The sequence below is a fragment of the Panulirus ornatus genome, chromosome 48, assembly GCF_036320965.1.
Source record: "Panulirus ornatus isolate Po-2019 chromosome 48, ASM3632096v1, whole genome shotgun sequence".
Taxonomy (NCBI): Eukaryota; Metazoa; Arthropoda; class Malacostraca; order Decapoda; family Palinuridae; genus Panulirus; species Panulirus ornatus.
In genome coordinates, this window is record NC_092271.1 from 22,273,536 (window position 1) to 22,288,831 (window position 15,296).

Sequence of the window (15,296 nt, forward strand, 5' to 3'; positions counted from 1 at the left end):
TTTGCGGGATAAACATGTTGACTCTGTTGTTTAATGAGGAGACACACAGAGGAGCGGAGGGGGGCGGGGGTGGGGTTGGGGGGACATAGGGGGTGGGGGGTGTGTGGTTGTCGGCGGGGGCACAGGGGGGGGGGGAGAGTTAAGGGGTGTGTGGTGGTTGGGTGTGAGGTGGGGGTTGAAGGCACAAAGGCATTGTGGGGGGAGGGGGGTGTTAGAGGGAGTAGTGATGGATGCGGAGAGAGAGAGAGAGAGAGAGAGAGAGAGAGAGAGAGAGAGAGAGAGAGAGAGAGAGAGAGCTGGACAGACAGACAGACACTCTCACTCAGATGTAAATGAAAGACAGAGAGAGACAGCAGGGTGTATGTATCTCCACGAGAGACGGAAGGGTTGCATCTCTTAACACGCAAGAATGAAACCAAAAATAAGTCAGCAGAGATAAATGCAGGAACCACGTAGCCACGAGGGGTTTGGTTGGTTGGTCGGTTGGTCGGCTGGCTGGCTGGTTGGTTGGTCGGCTGGTTGGTTGGTTGGTTGGTCGGCTGGTTGGTTGGTTGATCGGCTGGTTGGTTGGTTGGTTGATCGGCTGGTTGGTTGGTTGGTTGATCGGCTGGTTGGTTGGTTGGTTGATCGGCTGGCTGCTTGGTTGGTTGATCGGCTGGTTGGTTGGTTGGTTGTTCGGCTGGTTGGTTGGTTGGTTGGTCGGCTGGTTAGTTGGTTGGTCGGCTGGTTGGTTAGTTGGTTGGTCGGATGGTTGGTTGGTTGGTCAGCTGGTTGGTTGGTTGGTCGGCTGGTTGGTATGATGTAGCCAAAACCATCAAAATCTCGTACAACCAATATAGGACCCGCCTGGAGCGGTGCCACAGAGAGAAGAGGAATATATGGTATGCAAAGGTTTCAACTTGTGAAGACATATTGTAATAGTGGTTGTAGTATTGTAGTACTCTGTATATTGCGGGTTACTGTATGATTGCATATTGTATTATGGGGCAGAATACTGTGGAATGTGGTTGTGTATCGTAGTATTGTAGTACATTGTATATTGTAGGCTGTTGTAGTATACAATGCTGTATTAAAGGTTGGAATATTCAGAAAAGATTGGATAATCTGTGTCGTAAAGTGATAGATTGCTTTCCTTTGGATTGTAATATTGTGGCCAAAGATATTATGAATAGTGATGCTGAAGAAGCGATGTTGTAGGATTATAATGTTGTAGATGTTGTGGTCAAGAAGACTGGGAAATAGGATATTGTGGTCTTGGTTACTCACTGCAGAATACATGATCATGTAATAGGAAATGGGGGAAAATTATATGATGTACCAATGGGTTGAAATAAGAAAATTGGCAAGACACAGAATCAAATGAAGAAATGAAAGAAGTGAACTTTGAAGTCAAAAGGAAAGCAGAGAGACAGAGATGCCTGCCTGTAAAAGAAGGAATGAAATAAAAGTAGATAAGTAAATAAGATAGATAGAAGTAGATAAGATAGAGGATATATAAGTGATGAAACATAAACAGATCTAGTAAAGTAACTGAATGGAATGAATATTTAAAGTAAGGTGAAAAGAAAAATGTAAAAAAAAAAAAGAGAAAGATTTGGGTATTAGAGCAAGACGTATATAATATTTTTCCCTTCTGAGGTGTATTTGAAAAGAAGTAAAAAGGGTCTTTTTTTTCCTTTTTTTTACCCAGGAAGGATCTTTTGTTTCGCTCTGCATTCACTGGGATTTAAAACAATAGACCGACGTACTTGACCTTAGTGTGAGCGACGAGTAGTGGAGAGAGAGAGAGAGAGAGAGAGAGAGAGAGAGAGAGAGAGAGAGAGAGAGAGAGAGAGAGAGAGAGCATAGAAGTAACGTAAACAATAGAAGACTTATTGGCTTATGACGAGTTTATCTGCCTGATCGGATTCGAAATAGTAGCTATGACCTTTCTAGATCTTGATGAAGTTAGGATGGAACAGAGGAAGTCTCTCTCTCTCTCTCTCTCTCTCTCTCTCTCTCTCTCTCTCTCTCTCTCTCTCTCTCTCTCTCTCTCTCTCTCTCCCCTTCGGCAAGAACGCCGTCAGGGTTAAGGAATACGAGAGATACCATCCATCGCTGAGAGTCGACAAGGAGGAATGGAAATGGAATGCTGTTGACGCACACACACACACACACACACACACACACACACACACACACAAACACACACACACACACACACACACACACACACACACAGAGGCGATGGACGACGCCGTTGGCATTGCCACTTAGGAGCGTCATCTGCTGCAGGAACTACCTTACTATGTCCTTCCTCTGCTTCAGGAGGTGCTCTACTGCCTCTCCCCTGCGTCAGGAGCTCTCCGACTTGCTCGGGTGTCTTAGACTTATGCTTGGTTCCTTCAGGGTCTTGCTCTTTGAAGAGATCTCCATTCATTGTCTTCCTCCTGCGTCAGGAGCTCTTCCCCTTGTGCAAAGAGGCGCTACACCATCCAATTGCGTCGTCGAGAATGTTTCCTAAATATTTTCCTCGGTTATTGTAAGAGCAAGTGTCTCGTTCCTTCGTCAGTAGTTCCCTCTAGTGTCTCGTACCTTCGTCAGTAGTTTCCCCCACCAGTGTCTCGTTCCATCGTTAGTGGTTTCCCCCAGTGTCTCGTTCTTTCGTCAGTAGTCCCCACCAGTGTCTCGTTCCTTCGTCAGTAGTTTTCCCCCACCAGCGTCTCGTTCCATCGTTAAAGGTTTCTCCATTATGCTCCTCCTCCCTCAGGAGTTTAATCAATGTCGTTCTCTTATGTCAATAGTCTACACGGTGGTGAACTCGTATGACAAGAGCTCCTCCCGGTGTTTACCTTAATATTCTTACATAAATTCAATTCCATTCTTTATCACAGAGTATTTCCGTAGCCAGTAGATAAGCAAATACATCCATAAAAAAAGAAAAAACCTGAAAAATCCTCAGGTTTTGACAAGACCACGTAATCAACTCAACTGAGCGAGTGACTCGCTTCTCCGAAACCTGTTTTGTGAGCTGACGATGCATTAGAATACGACCTTGAATCATGCCTAAAGATAACCTTCAGGTAATGTCTTTAAAGCCGTCTTTGTCTTCAGGGGAGGCTACACCAGGCACTCCGTACTCACATATATCGGAAAATCGATGAATGGACATGAGTGTCTCCTAGACGAGGTAGGGTCGGTCGCTTTATCTCCCACGTCACCCGCCTGTGGCTATGGCACACTCAACTGAGATACAGAACGTGATGTGTATGTGTGTGTGTGTGTGAGGGAGAGACGGTGTTCTGATGAAAAGAAGGAAGACATAGAACCAGGATTGTTGAGGGAATTGGTAGTAATGTGTGGCACTTTGGCCGTCAAATTATATATCTCCTCGTCACTGTTGTCTTGCGTGCAAGTCTGACGTGTGTCATTTTATTGCCAGCCTCTATCATGTGGTGATATATCTGTGCGAGGTAAATGCATATCAAGTAGGGAAATGAATTGAAGAAATTATACACACACACACACACACACACACACACACACACATATATATATATATATATATATATATATATATATATATATATATATATGTATATATATATATATATATATATATATATATATATATATATATATATATATATATATATATATATATATATATATATATTCGGGTAGACACTGGTTTACCAAATGGCGTCCTAGCTACGTCTCGTCGTTGTATATCAACTGACTGTGACATTTCTTTCTTGTATCTCCCTTGATGATGAGATTGTTACACGAAAGTGCACTTGTGAACTTATCATGTTTCATTTCCCCCGTGGACTCTCAGGATATTTATATATATATATATATATATATATATATATATATATATATATATATATATATATATATATATATATATATATATATATATAATCATCGCAAATAATCGTCAGAGAGAGAGCAACAGGCACCAGGTTAATTCTAATACCTTGATCACTATACCCCTTTGCATATGAGCCTCCTACCGTAATTTAAGAGCAGGGGCTCGCCTGTGCAACAGACGTCGGGCTATTACGCCAGGAATTGGCTATTACTCTACCAGCTTGGCTTCTGTCTGTTGGTGAATATCAGTGAGGTAGGGCACCCAGCAGCAGGAGCTGGTAGGTAGCAGCAGGAGCTTGTAGGCAGCAGGAAGAGCTAGTAGGTAGCAGCAGGAGCTAGTGGGTAGCAGCAGGAGCTAGTAGGTAGCAGCAGGAGCTAGTAGGTAGCAGCAGGAGCTAGTAGGTAGCAGCAGGAGCTAGTGTGTAGCAGCAGGAGCTAGTAGGCAGCAGCAGGAGCTAGTAGGTGGCAGGAGGAGCTAGTGGGTAGCAGCAGGAGCTAGTAGGCAGCAGCAGGAGCTAGTAGGCAGCAGCAGGAGCTAGTAGGTAGCAGCAGGAGTTAGTAGGTAGCAGCAGGAGCTAGTAGGTAGCAGCAGGAGCTAGTAGGTAGCAGCAGGAGCTAGTAGGTAGCAGCAGGAGCTTGTAATAGATAGTGGACGATAGCGATTTTTCTGTACTTGGTTTATAAACTATGACACTCGTTTTCTTTGACCTCTTTCTGAAACTATTTAAAAAATATATGTATAATTTTTTTGGTGTGGTGGTTGACTCTTTTTTGTTGATGTTTAATAGCTGTGAAGTTAACGAGCTATGTGTATATGTATGTAAATATGTTTGTATTTTGTTTGGACCAAGTATAGTGATTTAAAGTGTATGTTTTTGTTTGTTTGCAAACACAGAGGTGTAAACACACACACACACACACACACACACACACACACACACACACACACACATATATATATATATATATATATATATATATATATATATATATATATATATGTATATGTATAATCCAAACCACTTGGCATTAATGATAATTCAAACAGAACATCGAAGCCAAAAGCTTGGGTTTAAATGAACCGTATCTAAAAGTGCCGCTTTGTCAGTAATAGAAACTGAATACCTAATAGGTATTTTGTTTGTACAAGCAGATCCCTCAGCGGTACTGGATCCTAATCAAACATAATTGAAATCTATAAAGAGAATTCATCACATATTTGATGAATATTGTATTTTCCCCCCATGAATGTAATGCTGGGTAAATAACGACAGTATTAAATCCTCTTGTTAATCCTGGCGAGTCTGGAGCAAATCGACGCTCCGTTCGACACACACTCTCACACACTACCTCACGCAGGACAAGATTAGATTGCAGATAAAGTGAAAAAATACCTAAGAAAATGTAATATGATTCGCCAGTAACTACCGATTGTATTCTTTTGCCGGAGGGAACGAAGGGTTGAATACTGTTTTATATATATTCCATCGAGAGGAGAGGACACAGAGGGCAGAGAAATACGCGAAGAAAATAAGGAAACAAGTGAAGAGAACTTCGACACTGCTTCACTGGTCCGGAATGCTTCGAATCTTGCCGTTCGTTCCATCTCCGAAGAAAATAAGATAAACCCAATTTTCCAGCGAGGTGTGAGGAGAAGAAGGAGGATGAGGAGGTGGTGGTGGTTGAGGTTGTAACCTCCTGGGCAGCGCCTCCTCCTGCTAACAAACCCACACACCCGACAGAGAGTTAGGGCTTCGACCTCTCTCAGTAGCTTTTCCTGCAACGCAAGATTTGATAGGACGTTTGTCCTCCTGTGATTCGAAATGCTGTAGACTCGTTCTTGAATCATTTCAGGCAGGACTGCGAGGGTTTCACTGACCGTGAGGGGGGGGATGTGATGGATTTAAGGGTTTGGGATATCTGGCAACCGTGTGGTAATGAGGAAGGAAGGAGAGGGAGGGAAAATGCCAAGTCTGGTACTTTATATATATATATATATATATATATATATATATATATATATATATATATATATATATATATATATATATATATATAATCTTTTTTCTCATTCATTCAGGAATGTTCGCTGTTCATTCATGAATTCACAAGGGGGGCATTCGAGAACTCGTCCATTTCATTTCATAACGTTGTGTGCTTCATTCTCTGACGACCTCAGTGACCGATTTATCTTTCAGTAGGAGAGCGAAGTCTAGAGTGAAGCCGTAACTATGGTTATGATTCCATACAGAGTTGCTGTAATTCGCACCTGTGGACGAATACAGTGTTCTGTAGAAACGGAATCAGATACAGCGACTGTATGAGCCGTCTACGTCACTGTGGTGTATAATGATTGTATTAATGACGTCTCAAGAGTGTTTATCCTCCAACATCAGTTGTATTATACTCCAACAATGTGTGAGCATTTCCCTTTTGTGTATGAAATACACCAACAGACTAAATACGACCCAGGGAAACTGTATCGCTGAATTTCTGTGCCTCAGTACAAGTAGATTCTACCACCCAGAATGTGGTAAGACTACGTGGAGACTAAACATTTCCTCTGCGTTTGAAATGGAAAATACGAAACGAAAGTGGAAATCGGATTAAAGGAAATAATCATAACCGAAGAATTTTCTCAGAAGGAAGAGCGACTGAAAAGTCTTCAGAAAACGGCGAGGGGAAACTGTTAGTCGACTTTCCCACCGCCCCTCCACCTCCAAAAAAGAAAATCTCACGACGCGAGTGAGATGTGTGAGAGATTTTGAGACTTTGTATCGGTGGCAGTGAGATGTTCGTGAGAGGGAGGGAAGGAGTGCGGGGCGGGGTAAGATGGGGAGGGTAGAGGTGCGGCAAGGAGAGAGAGAGAGAGAGAGAGAGAGAGAGAGAGAGAGAGAGAGAGAGAGAGAGAGAGAGAGAGAGAGAGAGAGAGATGAGGAAAAGAGAGAGACATAGAGGAGACAAAAGAGGCTTGAGACAAAAGAGGCTTAGAAAGATGGGAAACAGAGAGGCAGACGAAGAGACAAAGACAACACAAGCAAGAACATGAAGAAAAAAAGGTGTGTGTCTGTGTGTGTGTGTGTGTGTGTGTGTGTGTGTGTGTGTGTGTGTGTGTGTGTGTGTTTGTGTGACCGACGTCTGAAATGTGAGAATCATTAACAAATAGTTTAAAAGAGATATCGAATTATTCCCCAGAGACGCACACACATATCAGGGCTTTGCCAGAGCATCCAATACAGCGAAAACAAGAGCAAGGGGGAAAAAAATCTTAGAACCATAACACAGACGCAGATGGGTCTTCCCCAGTATTGTGATTAGGTTACCTAGAGTTCAATATTCTCTTTGGTGGATTTTCGTCATAGTAGTAATGGTATAGAAAGCTAGAAGCACCATATAGAAGATCTATATTTTCTTCAGCGTTTGCTGCAGTCGTATAACTACGACCCTGGAAATGCCCGAAGCTGTTCGAGACTCTTCTTCAAGTACATCTGATCGAAGCAATGCGGAATCTCTGTCTATCTGTCTGTCCCTCTCTGTCTCCCCTTCTGTTCTCTCTCTCTCTCTCTCTCTCTCTCTCTCTCTCTCTCTCTCTCTCTCTCTCTCTCTCTCTCTCTCTCTCTGCCTACCCTTCTGCTGTCTCTCCGCCCTTCCCTTCTTGCTGTCTCTCTCCGCCCTGCCCCTCTGCTCTATCTCAAATAGGATTAGAAACCCAGTCCACTATCTGTTTCTGCCCAGCAGATACACCCCGTCGTGGACCGTCAGGTCTCCCTGTTGTCTGTCCTTCCCATGTACTCCCATGTTTAACACAGAGGGTTCGAAGGTTCTGGGCTTCGGTACAGCTTCAGTGAGGCGAGTCCCAGGATTCGGTCGTCCGATGCTGTACCTACCCGAGCACGTCGTGTTCACTGGTTTTTTTTTTCTTTCTTTCTTTTTTTAACCCGTCTTTTGGTGCGAGTTTTAGCCTTTGAATAAGACTTTTAGGTCTTGAATTGGTGACTATGTTGTTGCCTGTTTTCTTCCATAATATCGAAGCGTATCGTTAAAGGGTTTGGCCTGTCATCAAGTCTATCTTTTATCTATCTATATATCTATTTTTCCCCTCTGTTTCGGCTATCTATCTATCGTTAATCCAACTATCTATATGTGTATCTTTCCTTCTCTTTTTGGCTATCTGTCAATCTATCTAGGTGTCTATCCTTCTCTATACTTGAGCTTTTTTTTGTGTATGTATGTGTGTTGCGGCATGTGTGTATGTGTGTGTGTGTGTGTGTGTGTGTGTGTGTGTGTGTGTGTGTGTCGTAGTTTCCTGGACCATCTCAGGATCATCCAGAAATCCTTCATACCCACTCTTCACCTTCGTAAAACCCCAGCTGGAAGTCGACAGTCAGCAGCGAGCGGGGACCGAGGAGAAAATGGATTGAATTTAGTTTGAAAGGTTCTCTTTCTCTCACACACACACACATTGTCTCTAAGTCCCATTGTGACACTGGGTTGTAACTGTATTTTAACCTTCTGAAGCTCATGCCGTTGGGGCCACTATTGGACCCGGAGCTTTTCTTTACCTAATCAGCTGATTGGTTTGTGTTTGTGTTTCCTCTCACGTGTAGAGTCTGTGTCCTTGCGAGACACTCCTTCTTGTACCCAAGTTTGACAGTCAATTGCTGTATTTTATGCGTCTCTCTCTCTCTCTCTCTCTCTCTCTCTCTCTCTCTCTCTCTCTCTCTCTCTATATATATATATATATATATATATATATATATATATATATATATATGTATGTACCCGTCTGTCTCTTCATTTATATATTTGTTTATCGATCTGTCTATCTGTCTATGTCTATCTATCCATCTAACTGTCTATCTATTTATCTATCTATCTATCTATCTATCTGTCTGTCTATCTCTCCATCTATCTGTCTATTTATTTATCTATCTATCTATATAACATAACTGCAAACCACACAAAACAGAGCACACAGAACAATCACTGGTTGCACAGCTGTCAAAAGCATTCACCATCTTCACAATGGAACAAAAGTTTTTCCCCAGTGCAGACCCACCCCTCAACATGCTTGACACCCAGTTTTATGCAACAGCACTGGACGCCTCTCACCCAAGCCACTCTATAACTAACCACCCACCCACAAAGTGGAAATGAAATGTTTTCCCCTCCATCACACTTCAGTAACTCCTATGAACAGATCCCCGCCCCCTCGTCTAACAGGTATAACAAAGACAAAACACAAAACCCGACAAGGGCTAAACAGCAGACTTCCCCACTCAGTCTTTAATTCCATCCCGACAGACGTACACTCATCAGGAACCACACTCCCTAGACAAATACGAGTCGCACACTCTGGCGCTTGCAACGCTCCAGACACCGTTTCTACATATCCTATGACAGTTCATGCCCACGCTGCAGTTAGCATAATACAGACACCAAGTCCTTACCACTCTATAACCCTGCACTCTCTGCACGACACTTTATGACCTTTGGTTCCGACAGGTGGACGTGGTCAACTTCCTGAGTGCTGCAAGAGGTTCTAAAGGATAAAAAGGACTTCTGGGGTAGGAAATGTGTGTGTGGCTATACCACAACCCCTTCTCTTTTAGCCATCCAACTTGCTGTGTCCACATTTTCTTCTCCTTCACGTCTCACCTCATTACTCCTTCAATCTCTCCCAGCTCGTTTCTTGCCCCTACCACCAAGCAGGAGATCTCGAGGAACCCCTCTTCTCTTCCATCTTCCTCCCTTCCGTTTAGCATCCCATCTTTTGAGCACTTTCGTGGATTCCTTAATGCTCTTGTATATTATCCTCCTTTATATCTGTTTTATTGACTCTTTTGTCAACAATGTCTATATTTTGTGTATTTTTTTGTTTTGTTTTGCTTAATTTGTATTTGGTGATCTTCCTCTTCACTCAAGTCTATTCTTCTCTTTTCTTTCTCCTGTCGAGGAGGAGTATTTTCTGGAGTGTTGGTCATCTGTTTTCAAGTCGACATCTGCAGAGAAAGGAGGAGTTTTTTCTTCTTTTTTTTCTTTCATTTCCTCTTTTTTTTCTCTTTCTTTCTTCATTTTTTTTTTCGTAACGGTATTTCTTGATGGACAGTCTTGCCACACCTACTTTTTTTTCTCTCTCTCTCTTCTCTGGAGAGGAAAAACAGTGTAAGTGAGAGAGAGAGAGAGAGAGAGAGAGAGAGAGAGAGAGAGAGAGAGAGAGAGAGAGAGAGAGAGCAACATAAGAGGATGATACAGAGAAGGGGAAAAATGATAGATAAGGAGTTAGAGAGGGAAAAATGACAGACAGATAGACTGACAGACAGACGAATAGACACAGGCAGAATTTAGAGAGAGAGAGAGAGAGAGAGAGAGAGAGAGAGAGAGAGAGAGAGAGAGAGAGAGAGAGAGAGAGTGAGTCCACGCCACAATAAAGATATCACCCTAGCTACACGGTAGCCAATAATTGTAATCACCATGGACAGAGCCATTCCAGTAAACATCTCTCTGAAACAGTGTTTGTACAAGACAAATGTATGAGTGTGTCCAGGGACGTTGGTGCTGTTGGAGTTGTTGGAGGTGATGGTGGTGGTGGTATTGTTGGAGGAGGCGGTGATAGTGGTGGCGTTAATGGTAGTGGTGGATGTGGTGGTGGTGGTGTTGGGTGGGTGGGTGTAGTGGTAGTGTTAACTTTGTTGGTGGTGGTAACGGAAGTGTTGGAGATAATGTTGGAGGTGGGCGTGTTATATGATAGTGTTGGAGATTCTTTAGTGGTGCTGACAATGATGATGGTGTTAGAGAATTCCTGTCATCAAAACACAAAGAACTTGAGATCATCTATTCAGCTTTCAAGAGTCCTGTCCAGTTATCAGACATCTGGCAAGGCCAGCGTTACGACAATATTGTTTTACGTAAAAGGTGAAAATGTTTCTGTAAATCTTCCAAGAGGGAGCTTATGTGAGGCAGCACCAGGGAGTGACATTTCTGTAAATATTTTTCGACCCGTTGTGTGTTTCTGTTGAACTATTTTCCCTTTTCCTTGCTTTTAGAGTCCGTCCGCTGACGAGTATACAGGAATCATGTGCATATATATATATATATATATATATATATATATATATATATATATATATATATATATATATATATATATATATATTCCTTTCTTACCTCGGGGAAATGAAACACCATGAGTTCACAAGTGCACTTTCGTGTCATGATAACATCATCAGGGGGAGATACAAGATAGAAATATAACTGTTGATATACAACGAAGAGACGTAGCTCAGTTGTGATCTCATCCAGTATATATATATATATATATATATATATATATATATATATATATATATATATATATATATATATATATATATATATATATATATATAATATATATATATATATGTGTGTGTGTGTGTGTGTGTGTGTGTGTGTGTGCGTGTGTGTATAGCTGGTTACATGATCATCTAAGCACTTAACAAGATTACTCGTGTGCACTGTAGGGAAGTCGCCCATGACCTTACTCCTCCTTTGAGCAACGCTCCCTCAACACTTCCCAGCCATATCGTAGCAAACCACCTCCTCCTCCACACGGTCTCTCATAGAAGCCTTCTACATCATCTCTCAGTCAAGCAAACCCATGCTATTTTCCCAGCACCAAACCATCATCCTCACGAACCACACACACACACACACACACACACACACACACACACACACACACAGTCTACCAGCCAAGCCGTCCTAACCATTTCCAAAAGCTTGGGTACTCACACCATCTGTTACTGAGGGCGCCCTCTCTATTTCACGACCCAGTCACCCTTCCTTCCTCCAAGTCACGGCCCTCCATCCACACCCTCTACCTTCAAGATTTCTACTCCTTCGCCTCCAACACCTTCTGTCGACATGTTCAACAGTAGTGATGAGTATATTCTTCTTTTTCTTCTTCTTCTTCTTCTTCTTCTTCTTCTTCTTCTTCTTCCTTCCTTCCTTTGGATACTTCATGACATTAATACGAGATGGTAACTGCATGAAGATAACTATCTAATCTCAGTATATACTCCATGGACCCAAAATGTATCATCTTTTTACCAACTGTAAAAATCTAGTAATATTACCATTTTAACGTTCATGGTTGATGGCATTGTTGATTTGTGATATTTTCTTTTTCATTTTCTATTTCAGAGACGACCTTGGCAGGATCCCAAGCTCTACTCTACCCTCAAGCAACCAGGCAATGAAGAAGCCGTGGGAGGCTACAGTCTCACTCCCACCCCAACACACTGACACATACTGAAGCGTCGAAACACGTAGAGAGAAGTATGTGAAAAGTTAGAAGGATAATGAGAGATAAGATTAGGAGATAACTCCACGCGGAACATACATCTGGGAGAGATGTGAAGCCAGGTGTTGAGAGAGAGAGAGACAGAGACAGAGAGATAATCCTTTCTATCGTCAAGTCATCCTCAAGCGTCGCGTGCCTCCGGAGCCCAAGTTGTCCCTTGAGTGAGTTATTCTCTGCTGCCTCCACCACCTTCTCCTCCACCACCTCTTCCTCCTCCTCCACCTCCACGCCTACGCCCACGCCCACACCGCCGACAGGATGCACGGGCGCGGGGGGACATGATCGATGTTGTCCCCACAGCAGTCGCCATAGAAAATTATGCTCAGGTAAATGTAATTCTACGATTACTTTAACAGGGTAAATGTAATTTTTACGATTACAAAGGTAAATGTAATTTTACGATTACTTTTAAAGAAATATCTCATAAGACCATTGGTACAATAAAGTCACCATTAAGATGATTTTATAATGATAATTGATGATAATCTTTAAGATTTGATGTTAGCAGGTTTGTGAGATTCGAGTTTTGACTTGCTGTTTGTGTCACATGAAAGACACCAGTTTCCCTGTAGATGAAAATTTTTATACAGTGTGATGTATGTGTGAGGTATCCTGTGTGATGGTAATTGTAATCCCTGTAGTTTGTAGTCATGCTGTAGGGGACAGAAGCACCAGTCTTTCTCCCGCCCATCAGAGTAGAGGCAATGACAGTATCGTACACACAAACATATACTCACACACACACACACACACACACACACACACACACACACACACACACATACACACACACATACACACACACATACACACACACACGCATATATATATATATATATATATATATATATATATATATATATATATATATATATATATATATATATATATATATATATATTCTCTACGAAGCGACACTTTCTTAGCGGCCGTCAACAACTGGAGATATAAGTCCACATTAAGTCCAAGAACTTTCGCTGCTTCACTTTGAATATCCTCAGTTTTTGCATGGCATTAACATACATCATCCAGGTCAGGCGGGAGGAGGGTAAGGAAGGCTCCCCATCCTTGTGTTCGCGTGTGACTGCTCTGGATCATAGGGTTGTGTGAGTCTTTGTTGCTCGAGAATGTATGTATGTATGGCTTATATACGTCCCTGTGTATGGGAGTGTTGCCTATGGCGTCTGGAGTGAAAAAGAGAGAAATATATATATACACACACACACACACACTGAATCGCAGAACGATTGGAGACTTGTGTGGACTGGAGAGAAGATATGTTAAGTCACAGATGTATGACGGTCAGGGATGTTGAAGAAGAGGAGGTTTGTGTGTGTGTGTGTAGCTCGGTCCTACGTGTGGAGAAGTTCCTCCCTGTGTTGTGCTCACGTACGTAGTGACACACAATAACCACTGGCACCTCACGACTCGTTCAACTCGAGTATCGCATCACCTGTTGGCCAGTCGGATCTTTTCGTGACCATTTTTACGTGAAATCTGATATTCATATGCTCGGCCATGTCCATGTATATATATATATATATATATGTATTGAATAGGGTCAGTTGTTTTTGTTGTTGTGGTATATATGGAGAGGGACTGTAAATACGTGGAACTAACGGGTAACGGTACACTCACTAGACCGCATCGATTTGACCTGTTCAAGGGATTAAATCCTCTATCATTTCATGAAGTTCATAGCCACTCCATAGGTCAGGTCAGGTCGCTGATATCAAATTAATATCGGTGGATATCATTTGGTATTGTAACAGATGGGCAATACATTTTCTCCTTAACTACAAACGATTCAAAGAGTGATATGAAATTATAGGGTACAGTTCTGTCTCGACTGATGAAAGATGTGCTGAGTGTATGTATGAAGATGGGCTACGTATATGTATAAAGATGGGCTGAGTATATGTATAAAGATGGGATGTGTATATGTATAAAGCTGGGCTGAGTATATGTATAAAGATGGGCTGAGTGTATGTATAAAGATGAGCTGAGTATATGTATAAAGATGGGCTGAGTGTATGTATAAAGATGGGCTGAGTGTATCTGTAAAGATGGCCTGAGTGTATGTATAAAGATGGGCTGAGTGTATGTATAAAGATGGGCTGAGTGTATCTGTAAAGATGGCCTGAGTGTATGTATAAAGATGGGCTGAGTGTATGTATAAAGATGGGCTGAGTGTATCTGTAAAGATGGCCTGAGTGTATGTATAAAGATGGGCTGAGTGTATGTATAAAGATGGGCTGAGTGTATCTGTAAAGATGGCCTGAGTGTATGTATAAAGATGGGCTGAGTGTATGTATAAAGATGGGCTGAGTATATGTATAAAGATGGGCTGAGTGTATGTATAAAGATGAGCTGAGTATATGTATAAAGATGGGCTTAGCATATGTAATAGTCATTAAAGTTATATTCATAGAGAAGATGTGAGGTTTGTTCTCGGATGTTGGTGAAAGTTTACAAAAAAAAAAACTTTTAAAACAGTTAACTGCCTGCTCCCAGGCGAGGTTATGCCTCGTTGGAGGTAGCGAGGTAAGAATACTTGACCCAAGAGGAAAATGGAAGTCGAGGGAAAGAGAATGAACGGACGAATTTTAAGAGATAAAGAGAGATAAGATAAGGATAGATGCATCCCTCTAGCAGGGACGATATTAGCACATAATGAGAGAGAGAGAGAGAGAGAGAGAGAGAGAGAGAGAGAGAGAGAGAGAGAGAGAGAGAGAGAGAGCCAGGCAGGCAGCTCACAGTAGACGCAGCGCAATCTGCTTCCCCTGGTTAGGACGAGAAGAGGTCGATGACGAGAGTATATATGAGGTCGAGTGGCGTACATAGGTAGAAGTCAGGAGGGAGGGAGGAAAGGTGGCCGATGTCGAACTGGTGAAGAGTATGTCATTTGACGTTTTCTGTTGTAGTCTGTGAGGTCGAATAAGCTAAAGATTATGTAGGGGTCGATTGCGTTGTAAGCAGGTCGGTAAATGTCGTTGAGGAGGTCGATTTAAGTCGACCGTTTATAGTAAACCATTAGAGCATAGATTAAGATTACTATGTGAGGTCGATTGACGTAAACAAGTCACTCGATCTCGCT

General features: G+C 42.2%; 1 protein-coding gene across 1 annotated transcript in view; it reads left to right on the forward strand.

Annotated features, from left to right (window-relative positions):
* LOC139763826 (uncharacterized) overlaps positions 1-15,296 on the forward strand; it is a 65,883-nt gene that overhangs the window by 23,201 nt on the left and 27,386 nt on the right. The window contains exon 2 of the mRNA XM_071690142.1: positions 12,040-12,525. Coding sequence (XP_071546243.1) covers positions 12,478-12,525 — 48 coding nt within the window. The 5' untranslated portion in view covers positions 12,040-12,477. The remainder of the gene's footprint in view (positions 1-12,039; positions 12,526-15,296) is intronic.